General features: G+C 51.8%; 1 protein-coding gene across 1 annotated transcript in view; it reads left to right on the plus strand.

Annotated features, from left to right (window-relative positions):
• The first annotated feature begins 13374 nt into the window (after window positions 1-13374).
• SDK1 (sidekick cell adhesion molecule 1) overlaps window positions 13375-16523 on the plus strand; it is a 723652-nt gene continuing 720503 nt past the window's right edge. The window contains exon 1 of the mRNA XM_052636011.1: window positions 13375-13618. Coding sequence (XP_052491971.1) covers window positions 13375-13618 — 244 coding nt within the window. The remainder of the gene's footprint in view (window positions 13619-16523) is intronic.

The following is a 16523-nucleotide window of genomic DNA, read 5'->3' on the forward strand; positions in this document are numbered from 1 at the left end:
CTCTGGATGCTCCTCTACCACGAAGCCTGAAAGAGACCCCTCATTTCCTAGAGGAGGACAGCGAGGCTCGAGGAGGGACGGCAGCCTGGCCCGGATCTCCCAGCCGGGGGTCGGCCAGGCCGGGACCTCCTCCGCTGCTCTTTCCTCTGGGCTGTTGTTTAGTCACTAAATCATGTCTGACTCTTTTGTGACCCCACGGACTGCAGCCTGCCAGGCTCTCCTTCCGTGGGACTTCCCAGGCAAGAATACTGGAGTGGGTTGCTGTTTCCTCCTCCAGGGGCTCTTCCCGACCCCGGGATGGAACTCGCACCTCCTGCATCGGCAGGTGGGTGCTTGACAGCTGAGCCGGCTGGGAAGCCCTTTCCTTGCTTATTTCGGGGGAACTGGTGTGAGGTGCTGATTCACAGCAGACTCACCAGTTACCCCCACAGGCTGACTTAGTTGGCCTGGGGTGTGCTTCTACAGCCCCCTGAGTGATACTAATGAGAACCATGTGTGTTAATCATAGTTTCTTATTCTGTACTTTTGATGCTTTGCTATCTTGGGAACTTGCAGACCCTGGAGGGATGTTCTCCTGAGGCTGGCTAACCAGTTTCTAGAGATGGTAAACAACTCGCCCATTAGCGTGACTTTCATATGCAAACCGAACAACCCAGAGCTCCTACCCCAACCCCTCCTCCCACACTCTGGGCCACTGTGCACCTGCTCTCACCAGCCGGGGCAGCTGCCTGGATCTTCTTGATCACTTTCATATTGAGAACCCCATGGATCTGCATGACGAGGGTAAAGGTGATTTGTTAAAATATCAAGGAGGGGACTTTGAGGACAGCAAGGGGAATCTCACTTCTGCTCGGGGGCAAGATGGTATCTCACTTATAAATAATAATGATCATCGAACACCAACCAAAGGAGATGAGAGATTCTGGGAAAAGAGTGTCATCATTTTGGTGTAGGAAATTGAGCTGATGACATCTCTGTTAGGGAGTAAATGAGCAGAAAAGGAAACACATGGAAAGAGTATTTTTGATTTCCTAAAGAGCCCTTGACATGGTTCTGCCCCAACATCCATTTTTAAATCTTTAGTTAACATAGGATGGGGTGGGCAGTGTGGTTTTTTTTTTTTTTTTTTAATGAATGAGAAAATGACTTAGAGACAGGGAGCAAAGAACAGTAATGAAGAGGCAATTCTGGCAGGAGCAGTTCAACTGGCGGGACCCCGACAAGGAGCCCTGGAAACGGTCCCTTGTGATGCTTTTGCAAACAGTCTGGAAGAAGACTGCCCCGAAGTCAGTGACTCGGCGCATGGCCTTGGACCTTCCTGGGTGGTGGTACGTCAGGCCGATGGAGATGAACGACGGGAGGTCTTCAAGGCTTAGCGCCTGGGCAGGAAAGTGGCAAACGAGCTTCACTGGGGCAAACCCGGGTAATGCATCCCAGGAGGAGCAACATGGTGCTGTCAGCCGGGGACCCAGGGAAGGGGTCGGGCAGGCACCATGCACTTTTGCTGGAACATGTCAGGCAAGACACAAATAGAATACGGCTCTTCCTGGGAAGGGCACCAGGTCACTAGGCGACACCGCTCGTTGTCCCACTGCTTCAGGAAACGCCTCTCTTTCACTGTTCTCCCCTCACGCCCTAGCCCCTCCTTGCTGGGTGTTCCTTTCAACTTTCTTCATTCTCCTTTTGCAGCTATGATTTTGAATGTTGGATTGCCTTCCACAGAGTACCACCTCCTCGTGAGTCCCTTGTTCAGTCACTCAGTCATGTCCGACTCTTTGCGACCCCATGGCCTGCAGCACGCCAGGCTTCCCTGTCCTTCACTAGCTCCTGCAGTTGACTCACACTCATGTCCATTGAGTCCGTGATGCCATCCAGCCATCTCATCCTCTGTTGCCTCGTTTCCTCCTGCCTTCAATCTTTCCCAGCATCAGGGTCTTTTCCAATGAGTCAGCTCTTTGCATCAGGTGGCCGAAGTACTGGAGCTTCAGCGTCAGTCCTTCCAATGAGTATTTGGGGTTGATAGGGCCCCTCCCCGCAGCTGGCACTAAAATAACCTCTAATAACTTGCCCACACAGCCGGGTATTTAAAACCAGCCGTGGCGCGGGACTTCCCTGGCAGTCTGGTGCTTGAGGCTCCACACTTCCAATGCGAGGGGCGCAGGGTCGAGTCCTCCCACCTTTGTCTCCAAGCCCTTTGTTCTGCCGACCTTCTCACTTGGCACTTGTGTGTCTAGCTTGTGACTCCCCCTCTTCAGCTGCACCACCAAGAACTGAGCACGTGGCTCCAGCTCTGGCCAGCGCGACCCACTCTCCGTGCACCACGCTGACCACCGCGTGCTGCAGGGCCCCCACAGCGCTCAGAGGCCGCCAGAGCCCAGCGGGGAGCCTCGTCGCACACGTGTTGCTGTGAAACCACGTCCTCCCCATCCAGTGCTTCCCCCGGAGGGTAGCAGATTTATGGAAATGGCACACTTGAAAATTCAAATAGCTTGGGAAATGACGCAGACAACCTCATGGCCGAGAGACTCACAATGGCTTATTATGGCAAACTGGGGTGTTCTGCCGCACTCTGCTTGTCCAGCTGACAGCAGGATAAATAACTGTGTGGCATGAGATGGTTTCGGAGGCCCCTTCCAGCTCTCAAATCCTGTGATTCTTGGTCCTCCCACCATGTTTTCTTTGGAGCCACGGTTGACCCCAGAACAGAGCCAGCGGGGCCAGGAGGCTGCCTCAGTTGTGATGGTTTTTGAGAGGAAAAGGAACAGAGAGAGCAGCCTCGACACACACACTGCCACGTGTAACATAGACAGCAAGCGGGTCACTGCTGCCCATCCCGCACAGCAGCCCAGCCCGGCGCTCGGAGACGACCGAGCGGGCTGGGAGGGGGAGGGGAGGGCGGCTGTACAGGTGCTCTCACAGCCGATTCACGTGGGTGTACAGCAGGAATTGATGCAATGTTGTAAAGCAATCATCCCCCAATTAAAATTTTATAAAAAAAGAAGTTAAAGACAAAAGAAGCAGAGGTAGGAAGATGCAGCATTACTGGAAATTCCAAACATCTCCCAGTATGAGTTGGACAAATGCTTTTTGCACCTCAGGTGGGAGGAGAGAGCGGCTGCTACCACCTCCATGTAAAAACATAACTTATTTTTGTTTACTCACTATTTATTATAAACTGAAATGTATTCAGTCTAGAATTCTTAAAATTTTTAATGAAAACGTCACCTATAATCCAATACAGGAGCGATCACCATTAATATTTTGGCGCATTTTCTTCCAATTGTTTTTTAATATTTATCCATCTTTACAGCCATTCATCCATCCAAAATATACCCATGTATTCCATATTATTTTTTAAAAAAGAAAAATGGTATAGACAACTTCTCCCACTTATTCTGACCATTTTCCTAGGTCATTAAATATTCTTTGAACATACAGATTTAATAAATTTGCAGTAGTCCATGAAGCAGATAAACCATGATGTATAATAATTTCTACTTTTAGACATTTAGGTGGCTTCCAATTTTTTTTTCCTATCACAAACAATGCCAAGATAAGCATTCTTGTCCATGAATCTTTGCATTTTCAATTATTTTAAAGAGATATTTATTGGAATGTAATCTTGGGCCAAAGAATATGAATTCTTTTAAAGCTTTTCATATACATGTATCACCAGAGCACTTTCCACAGTCTCTATGTGACCCTGTAGTTATGCACCTCTTTTCATTTAATAACTTCTCAGAATGATGGAGTCGATCAGCTCTCAGCTTCACTTCCTAATTGAATAGAACACAGGAGAGTGAAAGGGAAAAACACATAATGAATGTTCTACTTGAGGCTGAGGTGCCAAGGAGCACGGGTGGGCAGCGATGACCGTGCCCATAACCGTGACAGCAAGTCACTCACTGTATCCGTTTGCTAGGGCTGCCCTGAAAGAGTCCAGGTTGGGTGGCTTAGGCAACAGAATTGAGCTTTCACACTGTTCTGGAGGCCAGGGATCCGCGTCCATGCATTGGCGGGTTCCTCCTGAAGCCTCTCGCTGTGGCTTGTGGGTGGTCCCCTGCTTTGCCACCTGTTCACAGGGCCTTCCTCTGTGTGGGCATCCTGGTGTTCCTGTGTGCCCAAATTTCCGCTTCTTCCAAGCACACCAGTCAGAATGGATTACAGCCTGCCCTAATGGCCACGTGGTAAGTCATGTCACCTCTTTGAAAGCCACTCTCCAAGAGCAGCCCCACTCTAAGGCATTGGGTGTCAGGCTTTGCACATGACTCTGGGGACGGGACACATAATAGCTAGTTGAAGGAGGGCTGTGTATTTCTAATCTGAACCCTGGGTCGCTAAGCAGGACTCCTGGACCCTGCAAAGTACTCTTCTTCCAAGTACTGGGTTGGCCAAAAAGCTCTTTGGAGTTTTCCTGTATGATGGTAGGGTAAACCTGAACAAACTTTTTGGCCAACCCAATATTTGCTTGAGTCCATAGGGACTGTCTCTGGGAGACTGTATTTTCCAAGATGGCTACAACGGTATTTCACAACTTGCCTGCTCTCCTGCCAGGTGACTTGGCCTCCCCGCTACCTCCAGCCCAGTCAAGAGATAGCATCTAATTCTCCCTCTTCTTGAATATGGGCCAGTCTCAACCGATAGACGAAGTGATGGTGCATTCCTTCCAAGGCGAGCTCATGCAGTTTCCAGACACTCACTCCCAGGTGCTCCCTCTTGGACTCAGCTGCCATGTCGTGTGGAAGCCCAAGTCATATGGAGGAACTGCACGAATGCAGTCTGGTTAACAGCTGCAATCCAACCCAGCCTGCAAGTGATCCCACCGCAGGCACCAGACAGACATCGATGAGGATATTCCAGATGATTCCAGTCCCCAGTCCTTTCCTGGCTGTACCCTGATTAAAACACTGACCCTGAGAACCTGTGAGCAGAGTAAAGTGATTTTTTTTTTTTATACCACATTTTGGGATGATGCCACTGAAGCCAAAAGAGGGACAGTGGAATATTCACAGCTGTTCCACGGGCAAGTGATGGCACTAGATTATTCTCCAGCTCTCGCAACCTTCAGTCCACAGCTCCTTCCACTATTTACTCTTAAACAAGGGTTTATTTTTCCCAGTGAACCACACACCACTGGGGGCACTGGAGCCAGGAGGCAGTGATGCTTGCCTAAGCTCCAGAGTGCATCCAAGGACCAGCGGATGGACGTTGCAGAGAGCCCGATTACAATTCAGGGCAAGTGAGACCTTGGTCGTAACCAGAGCTTTCTCCAAATGGAACGATCTTGAGGGCTGACAAAGAGGAGCTGAGTGCCTCCGGCAGACGATTGGACTTAATAGGCATTAAGATCCGTTCCGACTATCCCTTTCAGTTCTGAGATCCCATCGCTTCCACGCCTTGTTCCCAAAGGGAAATAAGAGCTTTCTTGTGTTTGACTTAAAAGTTCCCCTTTTAAACAGGATGCCCTTTAAGGTCCCCTCTGATCAGTTTTCATGATGCTGTCTGTATAGTATTTTGCCTTGCCTACCTCCGAAGCAGGAGACAGCAGCAGGACAGAGCTTATTACCCCGCTTGTTGGCTGGGCACCCTGGACACGTGATGGAAACTCACCGAACCTCAGTGACGCGCAGAAACACATTTCCTATCAGAGATTGTTGTGAGGATTAAATATCATGCTTCTGTGAAAACTGAGTTTCCCCGGTGGCTCAGCAGTAAAGAATCTGCCTGCCAAGCAGGAACTGCAAAAGACGCGGGTTTGATCCCCGAGTGGGGAAGATCCCTGGAGGAGGAAATGGGAGCCCACTCCAGTATTCTTGCCTGGAGCATCCCATGGACAGAGGAGCCTGGCGGACCATGGTCCATGGGGCCGCAAAGAGTGGGACACGACTGAAGCGCCAACATGAGCATGTGAGAACCAGGTGGGGAGATGTCTATTTGAATCTGGTGTTAAAGTCTCTCCCTTCCTCTAAAGTAAATATCTCAAAACTTCTCAAAGTCTGCCAACTCCCTTCCTCTTTCTATGCCTAAAATAACTAAGGTCCCCTGTGGAAGAGAGTGATGAAGAGAGAGAAGATAGATAAATAGACAGAAAATACAAACTGCATCTTCCTTAACTTGCTCCAACTGCTCACCAACTAAGCTGTGCCCCCTGCCCTCTCCCTGGCCTCCCGTACAGTGGCCTGGATGGCCTTCCCCTGTACATGGCCAAACCTTCACTTGACAGGACACTCCCAAGGGTCTGGGCTTCCCTGATAACTCAGTTGGTAAAGAATCCACCTGCAACGCACGAGACCCCTGTTTGATTTCTGGGTTGAGAAGATCCACTGGGGAAGGGCTAGGCTACCCACTCCAGTATTCTTGGGTTTTCCTTGTGGCTCAGCTGGTAAGGAATCTGCCTGTGATGCGTGAGACCCGGGTTCTATCCCGGGGTTGGGAAGATACCCTGGAGAAGGGAAAGGCTACCCACTCCAGTACTCTGGCCTGGAGAATTCCAAGGACTGTATAGTCCATGGGGTCGCAGAGAGTCAGACATGACTGAGCGACTTTCACTTTTCACTTTCCCAAGGGCCTTCAGGACCCTGAGCTATTAATTACCAACCCCTCTTTTTGGGTCTCTCTTTCTACAAACACCAAATAATCTTGCCACCTTCTACCCTCACCTTCGCACTAAACCTCTTGAAAATGTCACCTCCATCTCCCACTCATTCCTCCCTGACCTGGGGCTGGCTCAGGCTCCCGGTGAAACTGCTGTCCCAGGTCTGGGAGGACACTTTGGTCACTAAATCCAGGGGTCACTTTTCCATCCAGAGCTCCTGGACACTGTGCTGTCTTTGCCACTGAAGATTCGCTGAAGTCACCCACCTCCCCATCAGCTGGACACCACACCCTCTCCTGCCTTTCCCAACCTCTGCTCCCTCCTTCTGTTTTACCCCCAGACCCACGCATCTCGTGTTCATATCAGTGTGATGTTGTTCCACAGACATCTCAGCTCTAACGTTCAAAGTGGAATCAGTATTCCTCCCACCTTCATCCCTCCAATCCCGTTCCTCCTCCTGTGTTCACCCTCTTAAGAAACAAAAGGCTGTTTTTCTAGCTGCTTGAGCCAGAAAGCAGGTGTCCGCTTTGACACCTCCCTTCCTCAAGTGTGGATCCTACCTTCTAAATAGCTCCTTAATCTGCCCCTTCTCTGCCGTGCCCTGGCACTGTCACTTCCTATTTAATTGCTGCAATGGTCTCCTAGCAGGTCTTCCGGCTTCCAATCTTGCCCCAGCTCCAGTCCAACCCACCATCCGAATGACGTTTCTAAAAATGTATCTCATTGTGTGACTGCCTGTTACAAACCTTGAGTAGATGTTCATTGGTTTCATGCTAAAATTCACACCCCAGGCTTCCTCACCTGGTGCTCCCTCTGTCTGAAAAGTCCTTCTGTCTCCTGGCTATTGACTCAATTCCCGTTTATCCCTCTGGTCTACATTTAGACTTGCCTTCTGGAAAACTTTCCTTGATTTCCCCAGGCTTCAAGATCTTTCCTCAGATGTCCCTTTAAGTGCTTTCGCTTATCACACAATTACTATAATTGCTTGTTTCTCTCTTGCCTAGCACTGGAGCTGGCACAAACCAGGAATTTAATAAACACTTGCTGAGGAGTAGGAACGGAAGGAATTACTTTCCAGCGGGTCTTCTAACTTGAGCATGCATCTGAATCCCCTGAGGGCTCCCCCCGAGATGCTGACGTTTGGGGTGATGCCCTGGAATATGCATTTCCGACCGGGTGCTGATAATGATGGCGTGGGACCACACGTTAAGAGCTTAGAAAGGTGAAGGACGGTCACCCGTAAGGAGGGCTGGTAGAAGAGTGTGGAGGCTCGGCGAATTCCTGGGGCAGGCACATGTGCATGCTCAGTCTCTTCAGTCGTGTCTGACTCTGGGATCCAGGGACTGCAGCCCACCAGGCTCCTCTGTCCCTTGGATTCTCCAGGCAAGAATACTAGAGTGGGTTGCCATGCCCTCCTCTAGAGGGTCTTCCTGACCCAGGGATCGGAGCCCCGTCTCTTGTGTCTCCTGCACTGCAGGCAGATTCTTTAACGCACTGAGCCACCTGGGAACCAAACGTCTGGTACCTCTCTGTTTTCTGCAGCCCCCTTAAGAAGAGCATTTCATGAGAGAGTTCTGTCTCTGAAAAGATTCTCAGGACACTGGGTAGACTCGAAGGTAACCAAAACACAGGCCCCCGTAGGAATCAAAGGCAGCACCTGGTGGCTTGGGAATGGGTTGCTAGGCAACGGAACACAGGTGAGGGTGAGGGCAGGATGGGCAGGTGGTGGGGGTTTTTGAGTGAGACTCAGGCATTCGGAGGGCAGACGTCCATCAGAAGGCCATGGGAGCCAGTTGGAGGAATCCCCTCCATCTTGCCTTGGCTTGCACGCGGCCGGGCGCAGCGTCCCTGTGCGGAGATGCTGAGGCCGTGCCTTAGCCTCTAATGGGACTGGGGAGTATTTTTCTCAGGAGAGCCACTGAGAGCCCATGAGGGGCATTTCTTAATGAGTGATAGGTGAGAAATGACTCGGGCTCCTCACCATCTGCTTTTTAAAAATAAGCTCCTTGTTTATTATGAAATACATATTCACATTTGAAAATTTTTTTTTTAAGTAGAGAAAAGTCATATAACTCTAAATCCCCTAAAGGAAACATTTAAGTTTGGTATCCACTCTTTTAGAAAAAAAGAAGAAAATGAACATAAAAGGGATTATTTTATTTATACTTGCCCTATAACTTTATAATAGAGAAGACTTAGCTGCATATAGTGGGCATTTCTGTATTGATTTTGTCTGCTTCATTCTTTTAACAGTCATGTGGGATTTCATTGTGTGGATTCACCATATTGTACTTAAACTTCCTGGATGGGCAGTTAGGTCGCTTCCCATTTTTGCTACTATTAGCAGTGCTGCAATGGACAACCTTAGGCACACATTTGTGCATCTGTGAGGTAGAATGGGTAGATCAAAGGCAACTTTGATTTTTAGTATTTAAAGCTTAGTTGCAGATGGCAGGTTTCTCTCCAGAAAGCCTTAATTTATATCTCTACCCACAACCCGAGTGCCCTTTCCCACACACCGCTACTTGCCACTGTCACTCCTTTAACTTTTATAAGCCCTATTTAATTTTTTATCTCTTGGATCAATTTCTTTGGGCATTCTTCAAGCATTGATTTTTCCCTTTGTATTTGTTCTAGACTTGCCTGTTCCTGGGCTTTGCTCATCTTTCTGTTAGGAATTGTTCATCTATTTTCTGTACTGACATAAATACCATTTATATAGAGTTTGCTGCTTGTTTCTCTCCCCACCCCCACCATGGTCCCATAAGTGTATTGAGTCTACACAGTTGAGTCTATTATGTTCTAGGAAGATGCATATTTTCCTTTTAAAAAAGCAAAATTATAACTCTATCATGAAACAAATCTTTCCTTTTATCTCATGATGGGCAAAAGAAGAGGGGGGAAAAAAAGCACAGAATGAGTGAGAAAAGAGAGCTGTATTCATCATGTCTATTAAGTTTTTGAGACAGTGTGATTCTCCAGCTTTAATTCATACGTGAATCCCCTGGAGATCTTGTTAAACTACGGATTCTCATTCAGTAGTTCCAGGAAGGGATTGAGATTCTTTATTTCTTACCAGCTCCCAGATGAGGCTGCTGGACCACATCTGGAAGAGCTTCAGTTTATGACAAGTTGAAAATACCAGCGGTCTCAGTGAACAGCACTAACTCCACTTCAATGATCATTTGTTCTGAAAATCCTTTTTCTAAGTAAGCAGGGAAAACCCTAACTTCTTGTTCTGGGAAATAGGAACTAGCCACAGCTCCTTTTTTTTTTTTTTTTTTTTAAGGAAAACTAATTCTGGTTTCATGGAGTAACATGCCTCCACACCTTGGTCCTTTAGAATACATATATGGCTAAAGCTTTTAAAATATGTATAAAATGTTCACTTCTTGAGACCTTCTTATTGGGCTGGATAAGATTACACTGAGAAATTAATTGGCCCTTTGGGGGCAGAAACATTCCAGTTCTGTGCTGGCCACCTCCTTGCCCCAGCATTATAGAGGGGTTTTTCTGTAATCTGTTTTCAAGAATATCTAGAGTCTAAACATACCCCCTAAGACAGTAACCTAATGGGTCATGTAAGAGGTAACATTGTCTGGTGTGGAAAAAGTCTTAGAATTGGGCTCAAGAGAGCTGGGCTCCTGCTCTGGCTTTATCACGGCTACTTTGCGTCTATTAAACTTCCCTGGCTTGGTTCCTTCAACTGTAAAATGAGACGCCATTAGAGCCTCACTTACTCAGGATGATACTGGAATAAAAAATTTCCCAGAGGTGTCTCCAGACCTTTCGGGGTAGCAGTGATGTCAATGCTTCTGCTGCAACCTCCAGCATACTGGCTTGCCTTTCCAATTTCCAAGCAAGTTTCCATAAAGGTGCCTCTGAACTGCAAAATCAATCACAGCAAAAGAGGCTCGGGGCACTTTTTTGAGCGTCCTGACGTCAAGAAGTTGCCCGAGCCACTGAAGGGCAGGGAGGCCTGGCGTGCTGCCTTCTGAGGGGGCGCAGAGAGTCAGACACGACTGAGCCACTGAACAGCAAGATGGGCACGCGCTGGCATTTGCAAGGAAGGTCACGGTCATGTGCTCCTGGACGGAAGGAAGAGCTTAAATGTGGACTGGACTCAGCTGGCAGAGCGAGGGTGGTTTGCTTCAGGAAAACTGGTATGAGGAAAGGGAAAGTAGCGTTTATCGACTGGGAATTATCTCACTCCTTCCCAACAACCTTGTGAGATGGGACTTGTTCCTTACTCTTTACAGGGACATAGAGTCAGCAGTTTACCCGGATTTCGCAATTGGAAAGCCTGGAGCTGAGACCTCCAAATCCTCATCCGCTCCTAAGCACCTCTTTCATCTTATCTCCCCGCTGCACTAGGGGCACACCTCTCACACAGCGTGTGGCGGGGGTGAGTGCGATGCTCCGGCACAGGGCTGGCCTGCCGGGGTGGCCATCGTCCTGTAGGCATGGCTCATTTTCCTCTCTAGACTCTTACATAACCCTGCAAGTTAGAAGAGGCCCAGGGCTGCTGCATGACGTAAGAATAACTGGGGGTTCCCCGGCGGCTCAGTGGTAGAGGATCCGTCTGCCGATGCAGGAGATGGAGGAGACTCACGTTCGATCCCAGAACGGGAAACGGCAGCCCACTCCAATATTCTTGCCTGGAAAATCCCATGGACAGGGGAGCCTGGTGGGCTACAGGCCATGGGTGGGGTGTGTGCGCCAAGAGTCAGACAGTACTTAGCCGCTGAGTATACACAGGGCTGCTGCAATGGAAACTAATATGGCTCCCTCACCCCAACCCACCGCTCAGTGCCCTTCGGATACCCTTGGTCCCCAGGGTTCTGCTGTGGTATTGGAGTCAGTGCGCACTAGTGTTTCAAGAGGGCGTTAGAGAACACGCTAGCTTTGGGTTGCATCTCGCTTTTTAGCCCTCCTCGCATGATGTAGGAAGTGGGCAGAGGGCAGGCCCTGGGATCCCATCCCGTTCAGAATCCACCTCCTTGACCGGCTGCTGTCCTCGGTCCTCAGTTTCCCCACCTTTCCTTCTCAGGGTCATTGTTCAGACTTACTAGAGGCTGGGGAGCGCACGGTGGGTGCTCTGAAAGCCGGAGCTAGCCCCCCGCTCAGAAACCTCGGCCATGTGACCCGCTGTCCACTCTCCCGCCTGAGTCGTCCTCGCCTGGAGCAACAAACGCAGCAACAAGGAACTCGCACCCCGCGCTTCCTGGGGACGCAGCCCCGAGCGGGGCGCAGGCCCTCTCCGGCTGCCATCACCACCTGCGCAACCGCACTCAGTCATCACAGGCCCCGGGCCTCAGACTGCGTGTCACCTTCCAGGGCCTCCTCTCACAAAAATTCTAGCCTCCCAGCCTCCAGGGCGCTTAGTTCACCGCATACACTCGGCGAATGCTTACCACATGCGGCGGAGCTCCGCCGCCCGCGCCCACCCCGCTTTGCGGGCGCCCAAGGCTCAGAATCAGCAGGAGACCCTCCCTCTAGAGGACCCTCCCCTGGGGGACCCTTGCTCGAGGAGACCCTCTTCATGCAGGGACCCTCCCCCTGGGAGACCCCCCCCCCCAGTGGATGACCTTACCTCTAGGGGGAGACCCTCCCCCTAGTGGACGATTCTCCCCCTAGTGAACCTTCCCCCTGGGAGACCCTCCCCCTAGTGAACCTTCCCCCTGGGAGACCCTCCCCCTAGTGAACCTTCCCCCTGGGAGACCCTCCCCCTAGTGAACCTTCCCCCTGGGAGACCCTCCCCCTAGTGAACCTTCCCCCTGGGAGACCCTCCCCCTAGTGAACCCTCCCTCTGGGAGACCCTCCCCCTAGGAGACCCACCCCCTGGGAGACCCTTCCCCTAGCAGATGCTTCCCCTAGGAGGCCTGCCCAACCCACGCTGGGAAGCAGCCCAAGCTGTGCTCCCCGCCGGCCGCTCATGACCTTGGACGCGCTTCCAAAGCCAGTGTCCACTCCTCTCAACAGGCGGCGGGTCTGCACCCACAGGTGCCTCTAGTTGCTGGGATCTGAAAACCCGATCCGGCGTGTTTCTTCTCGTTTGCAATCCCGGCAACTTGGCGCCGAACCACAAGAACGCCGAGCGGGCGGGAGGGGGCGGCTCCCCGGGGGCAGCGGGGCGGGCGGGCCGGGGCGCTGCAAGAGCGGGGCCCACCAGCCGCCCGCCCGCCAGCCAGCGCGTCCCGCGGCCGCACGTGAGAGCCCACCTGCGCGCGGGCGCGCTGGGGCCGGGCGAGGCCGGACCGCGCCCGCGGGAGCCGCCCGGGTCGCGCGTGCAGAGCCGGCGCCGGCCTGCAGTGCCCACCGCGCGTCCCTAGGGGGCGCAGCCGGCGCGGGAAGCCGCCCGAGTGGAGCCCCGCGGCCCGGCGCGAAATTCCGGGCGGGCGGGCGCGGCGAGTTTGAAAGCAGCCGAGGGCGCGGGGGCGGGACGCGGGGGGGGGGGCCGCGAGCCGCCTCCCCTCGGCCAATCAGCGGCGGCGGCGGGCGCGGGCGGGCGGCGCGTGCGGCCCGGCTGTGAATGGGGCGCGGCGGCGGCGGCGCGCGGGCGGGCGCACTTTCTCCCCGGCGCCGGGCGGGGGCGGCGGCGTCTCCTCAGCGCCCGCCGGACCCTCGCCGAGACGCGGCGCGGCCCGGGGCGCCCCGGCCGCGGAGCCGGCGGGACGGGCGTCTGCTCGCGGACAACTTCTCCCCCGCCGCGCCCCTCAGCCCTCGGACGCCCGGCTGCCAGGCCCCCGCGCGCCGTCCCGCTCTGGCGGCTCCTCGGCATGGCCCGGGGCGCCCGGCCGGCGGCCGGCGGCGGCGGCGGCGCGGCGGGCCCGGGGCGGCCGCGGGGGTCCCGGCCCGGCCCCGAGCGGCGCCCGCGAGGAGCCCGCGCGGCGCCCGGGCGCCCCGGCGCGCACGCGGGGGAGCGCGGCGGGCGGCCGGCCACGAAGTTGGGCGCGGGCCGGCGGCGCGGGTGGTGGGCGCTCGCGGCGCTGCAGCTGCACTTGCTCCGGGCGCTGGCTCAAGGTAAGCGCGGCGCCCCGCGGGCCGGGAGGGGGGCGCCCCGGGGGCCGCCCGCGCGAGCCTCCAAGCTGGGGGCCCTTCGCCCCGCAGCGCGCCGGGCGGCGCCGGCCACCGGGAGCCGCTGCGCCGCCGCCCCCAGGTCCGGCCCCCGAGCCCGGGCGGGGGGAGCCCGGCGGCTGGCGGAGCAGAACTTCGGGTGCCCGCGGCCCCGCGCCGCCCGCCCCCGCCCCCGTGCCCCCCCGGAGACCGCGCTGGTCTGAGGAGGTGCTGCCCCTCTGCCGGCGCCAAGTGACCGCTGGAACGGGGAGGTGGCGTCTCTCCCGAGCCTGGCCCCCGACACCTGGGTTCTGTCCAAGACCCGGAACGTCCCCCGGCCCCCCCCCGAGCGTCCCTGCTCGCTGAAGTTTGCGGGTCTGGGGAGGCGGAGAGGTGGAAGTACCTGGCTGCACGCGCCCTCTCGGTGCGGGCTTTCACGCGGCCGCGGGCGGCTCCAGGGGCTTGGCTTCGGTGGTCCTCGGCGTCGCGGGAGGCAGGTGGACGGCAGATGCGAGCACTGAACTTAAATTAGCCGTGTTCCGTGTCCAGAGAAGGTGATGTGTGTGTAGCGACGGATGATGGTTTAAATGGAATCGCATCTCAAAGGTCTGATCTCAAAACTATCATCCGATCGCGGAACAGCAGAGAACTCATCCTTCTCCTGTGAATGTTAACCTGATTGATCCGCACTGAGGTCCTCCCCTCCCTCTCCCCAAGGCTTTCCTAAATGCCCGCTCTCGTGTTTTGCTACATAGAAACAAATTGCCATATTTCTGGTTAATTTAACTCTCCTCCATTACTTGGAAAATTTTCGTTTCGCTTGTTTGTGCTTTTTTGCTTAATGACTGACTTTGGTAGAAAAGCATTTATTAAGTCGTTTCGTAAAATGGGATCTGGAGATTGCCAGAGAAGCTAGGTTCAAATGAGGAAAGCTAAATCAGTTAGGGATGACCTTTAAGATAGAAAGGGTGTTTATTAAGTTTTCCTTTTTTGTCACCGCCCCCCCCCCCCAAAACAGTGACTTGCACTTTACAGTAAGCTCTGAACCTTAATCCATGCAAAAATTTGTGTACAAGTTCAGAGTGGAAAAATCTGGCTTTGTTTTGAAATATATATATTTTAAGTTTTTATCAGTTTGAAGGCTGTCAGTGTGTTGCTTTTTACAACGGTAATGTTAGTGAAATGAACTTAAAACAAGCACTAAGACAAACTTTGTTAGGGAGGAGTATTTTATTCCTCATTGCCAATAAAAAAAAAAGGGGGGGTACCTATTTCACATTTTACATTTACATGGTTTATAAAGTGTACAGATCTTTTAGTATAAAATTTCAAATAGGTTGTCACAAATTTTAAATTCATTGACAGGTTTCTGTTCTCTGTGCTCTGTGAAATGTGTAATATATCCATCATTTTTTATATCATATTGAAAATTCATATTACAGGGGAGATGTCACCATTTGACAAAAGCTCATGTATCTTGAAAATGAAAATTCTGGGGCTGCTACAGATTTCTGATGGAATGATGAGTTGGCCATATGCAAGGGAAATGTATTCTCTTGAATCTTATCAGATAAAATGTAACATTCTAAATGGAACACTTACCACTAGGTTAGAACCAGCCAAAAGTACTATATATTACTATGTAGCTAGGTGAAGCAATTCCTAATTTCTCTGTAACTGTTTCCTTCTAATGGCCTTTCATGTGGCTAGGCTTGGCCGTGACACCTTGGGAGACAACAAGGGCCATATAGACTAGTAAAAGTTACATAATTTCACAACCCAAGTTTTAACCAGAGTGCCTAATTGACCATTAAGTGAAACACCAAGTTCAGGTCTTCTAATTGTAACTTTTTAATAGTCCTGGAGTTTCTTTTTACACAGTAATGATAGTTTGAATTACATAGTCTGCTTACTGGTGGGTGTTTGGGACTTTTCTCCATTGCTAAAGAGTGGAGTCTTTTTAGTTGTGCCAGGCAGGTGGCAATGCATGCTTTCCATATATTGTCCACTAGGGAGCCACACTTGAGTGTTGAAGAAGGATGCTTTCTGGGGCGGAGGATGGCAGGGTCATCAGTGTCATTTGTGTGAAGCCTGTGGTGTCTTAGCTTTCCTGATGGACCATTACAGGCTTACTGATTCTGATAATGCTCAGTACAACCTTGTGTTAAGGTTGTGTTCATCAAGAGAAGAGTAGGGAAGCACTTCTCAGTTACTGTTTGGGGTGGTTCACAGTTCTTAGTTTCTCCTTTGGAGTTATTTCCAGCCCCCTGGACTCATGGCTCTCCAGCTGTGGCGTGTATCAGAATTACTTGGGGAATTGGGTGAACCTAGAGAGGAGAGGGCCAGCTCTTTTTGTTCTTTAGTGAGTCACACTGAAGTGGTGAACTTGCTTCCAGGTGTCCCTGATGATACCCACCAGAGTTTGAGAACCACTATCTTGGCTTGCTTAGTTTGTCCTCATCCTATCACCTATTGATTCCCCATGTTTCTCAAATGTGTTTGCATGTCCAAATCACCTGCAAGCTCTAAACAATACGGAAGGCTGACCCTCATTCCCAGAATCTGTTTTAATTGACTTTTGGTTTGACGTGAGCATCCGGAGATTTAAAAACTCAAGTGGTTCCTGTGCTCAGTCAATTTTGAGAACCACTGTTTTAATTTTTTTTTTTTTTAATCTACGATCACTTGATTTTTCCTTTAACCTTGTTTCTTGCTGGTCTTGTGGTTCTGTAGACTGTGCACCCCCTTGCTGGACCACACACAACTCCAGTGAGCTTTCTACACTTTTAGCTGATTTTCACTTGTTCCATGTTCATGATCTCCAACTTTGAAATGTCTTCCAGACTTAATTAGCTTTTGAGTCACTCATTCT

This window comes from Budorcas taxicolor, chromosome 2, assembly GCF_023091745.1.
Source record: "Budorcas taxicolor isolate Tak-1 chromosome 2, Takin1.1, whole genome shotgun sequence".
Taxonomy (NCBI): Eukaryota; Metazoa; Chordata; class Mammalia; order Artiodactyla; family Bovidae; genus Budorcas; species Budorcas taxicolor.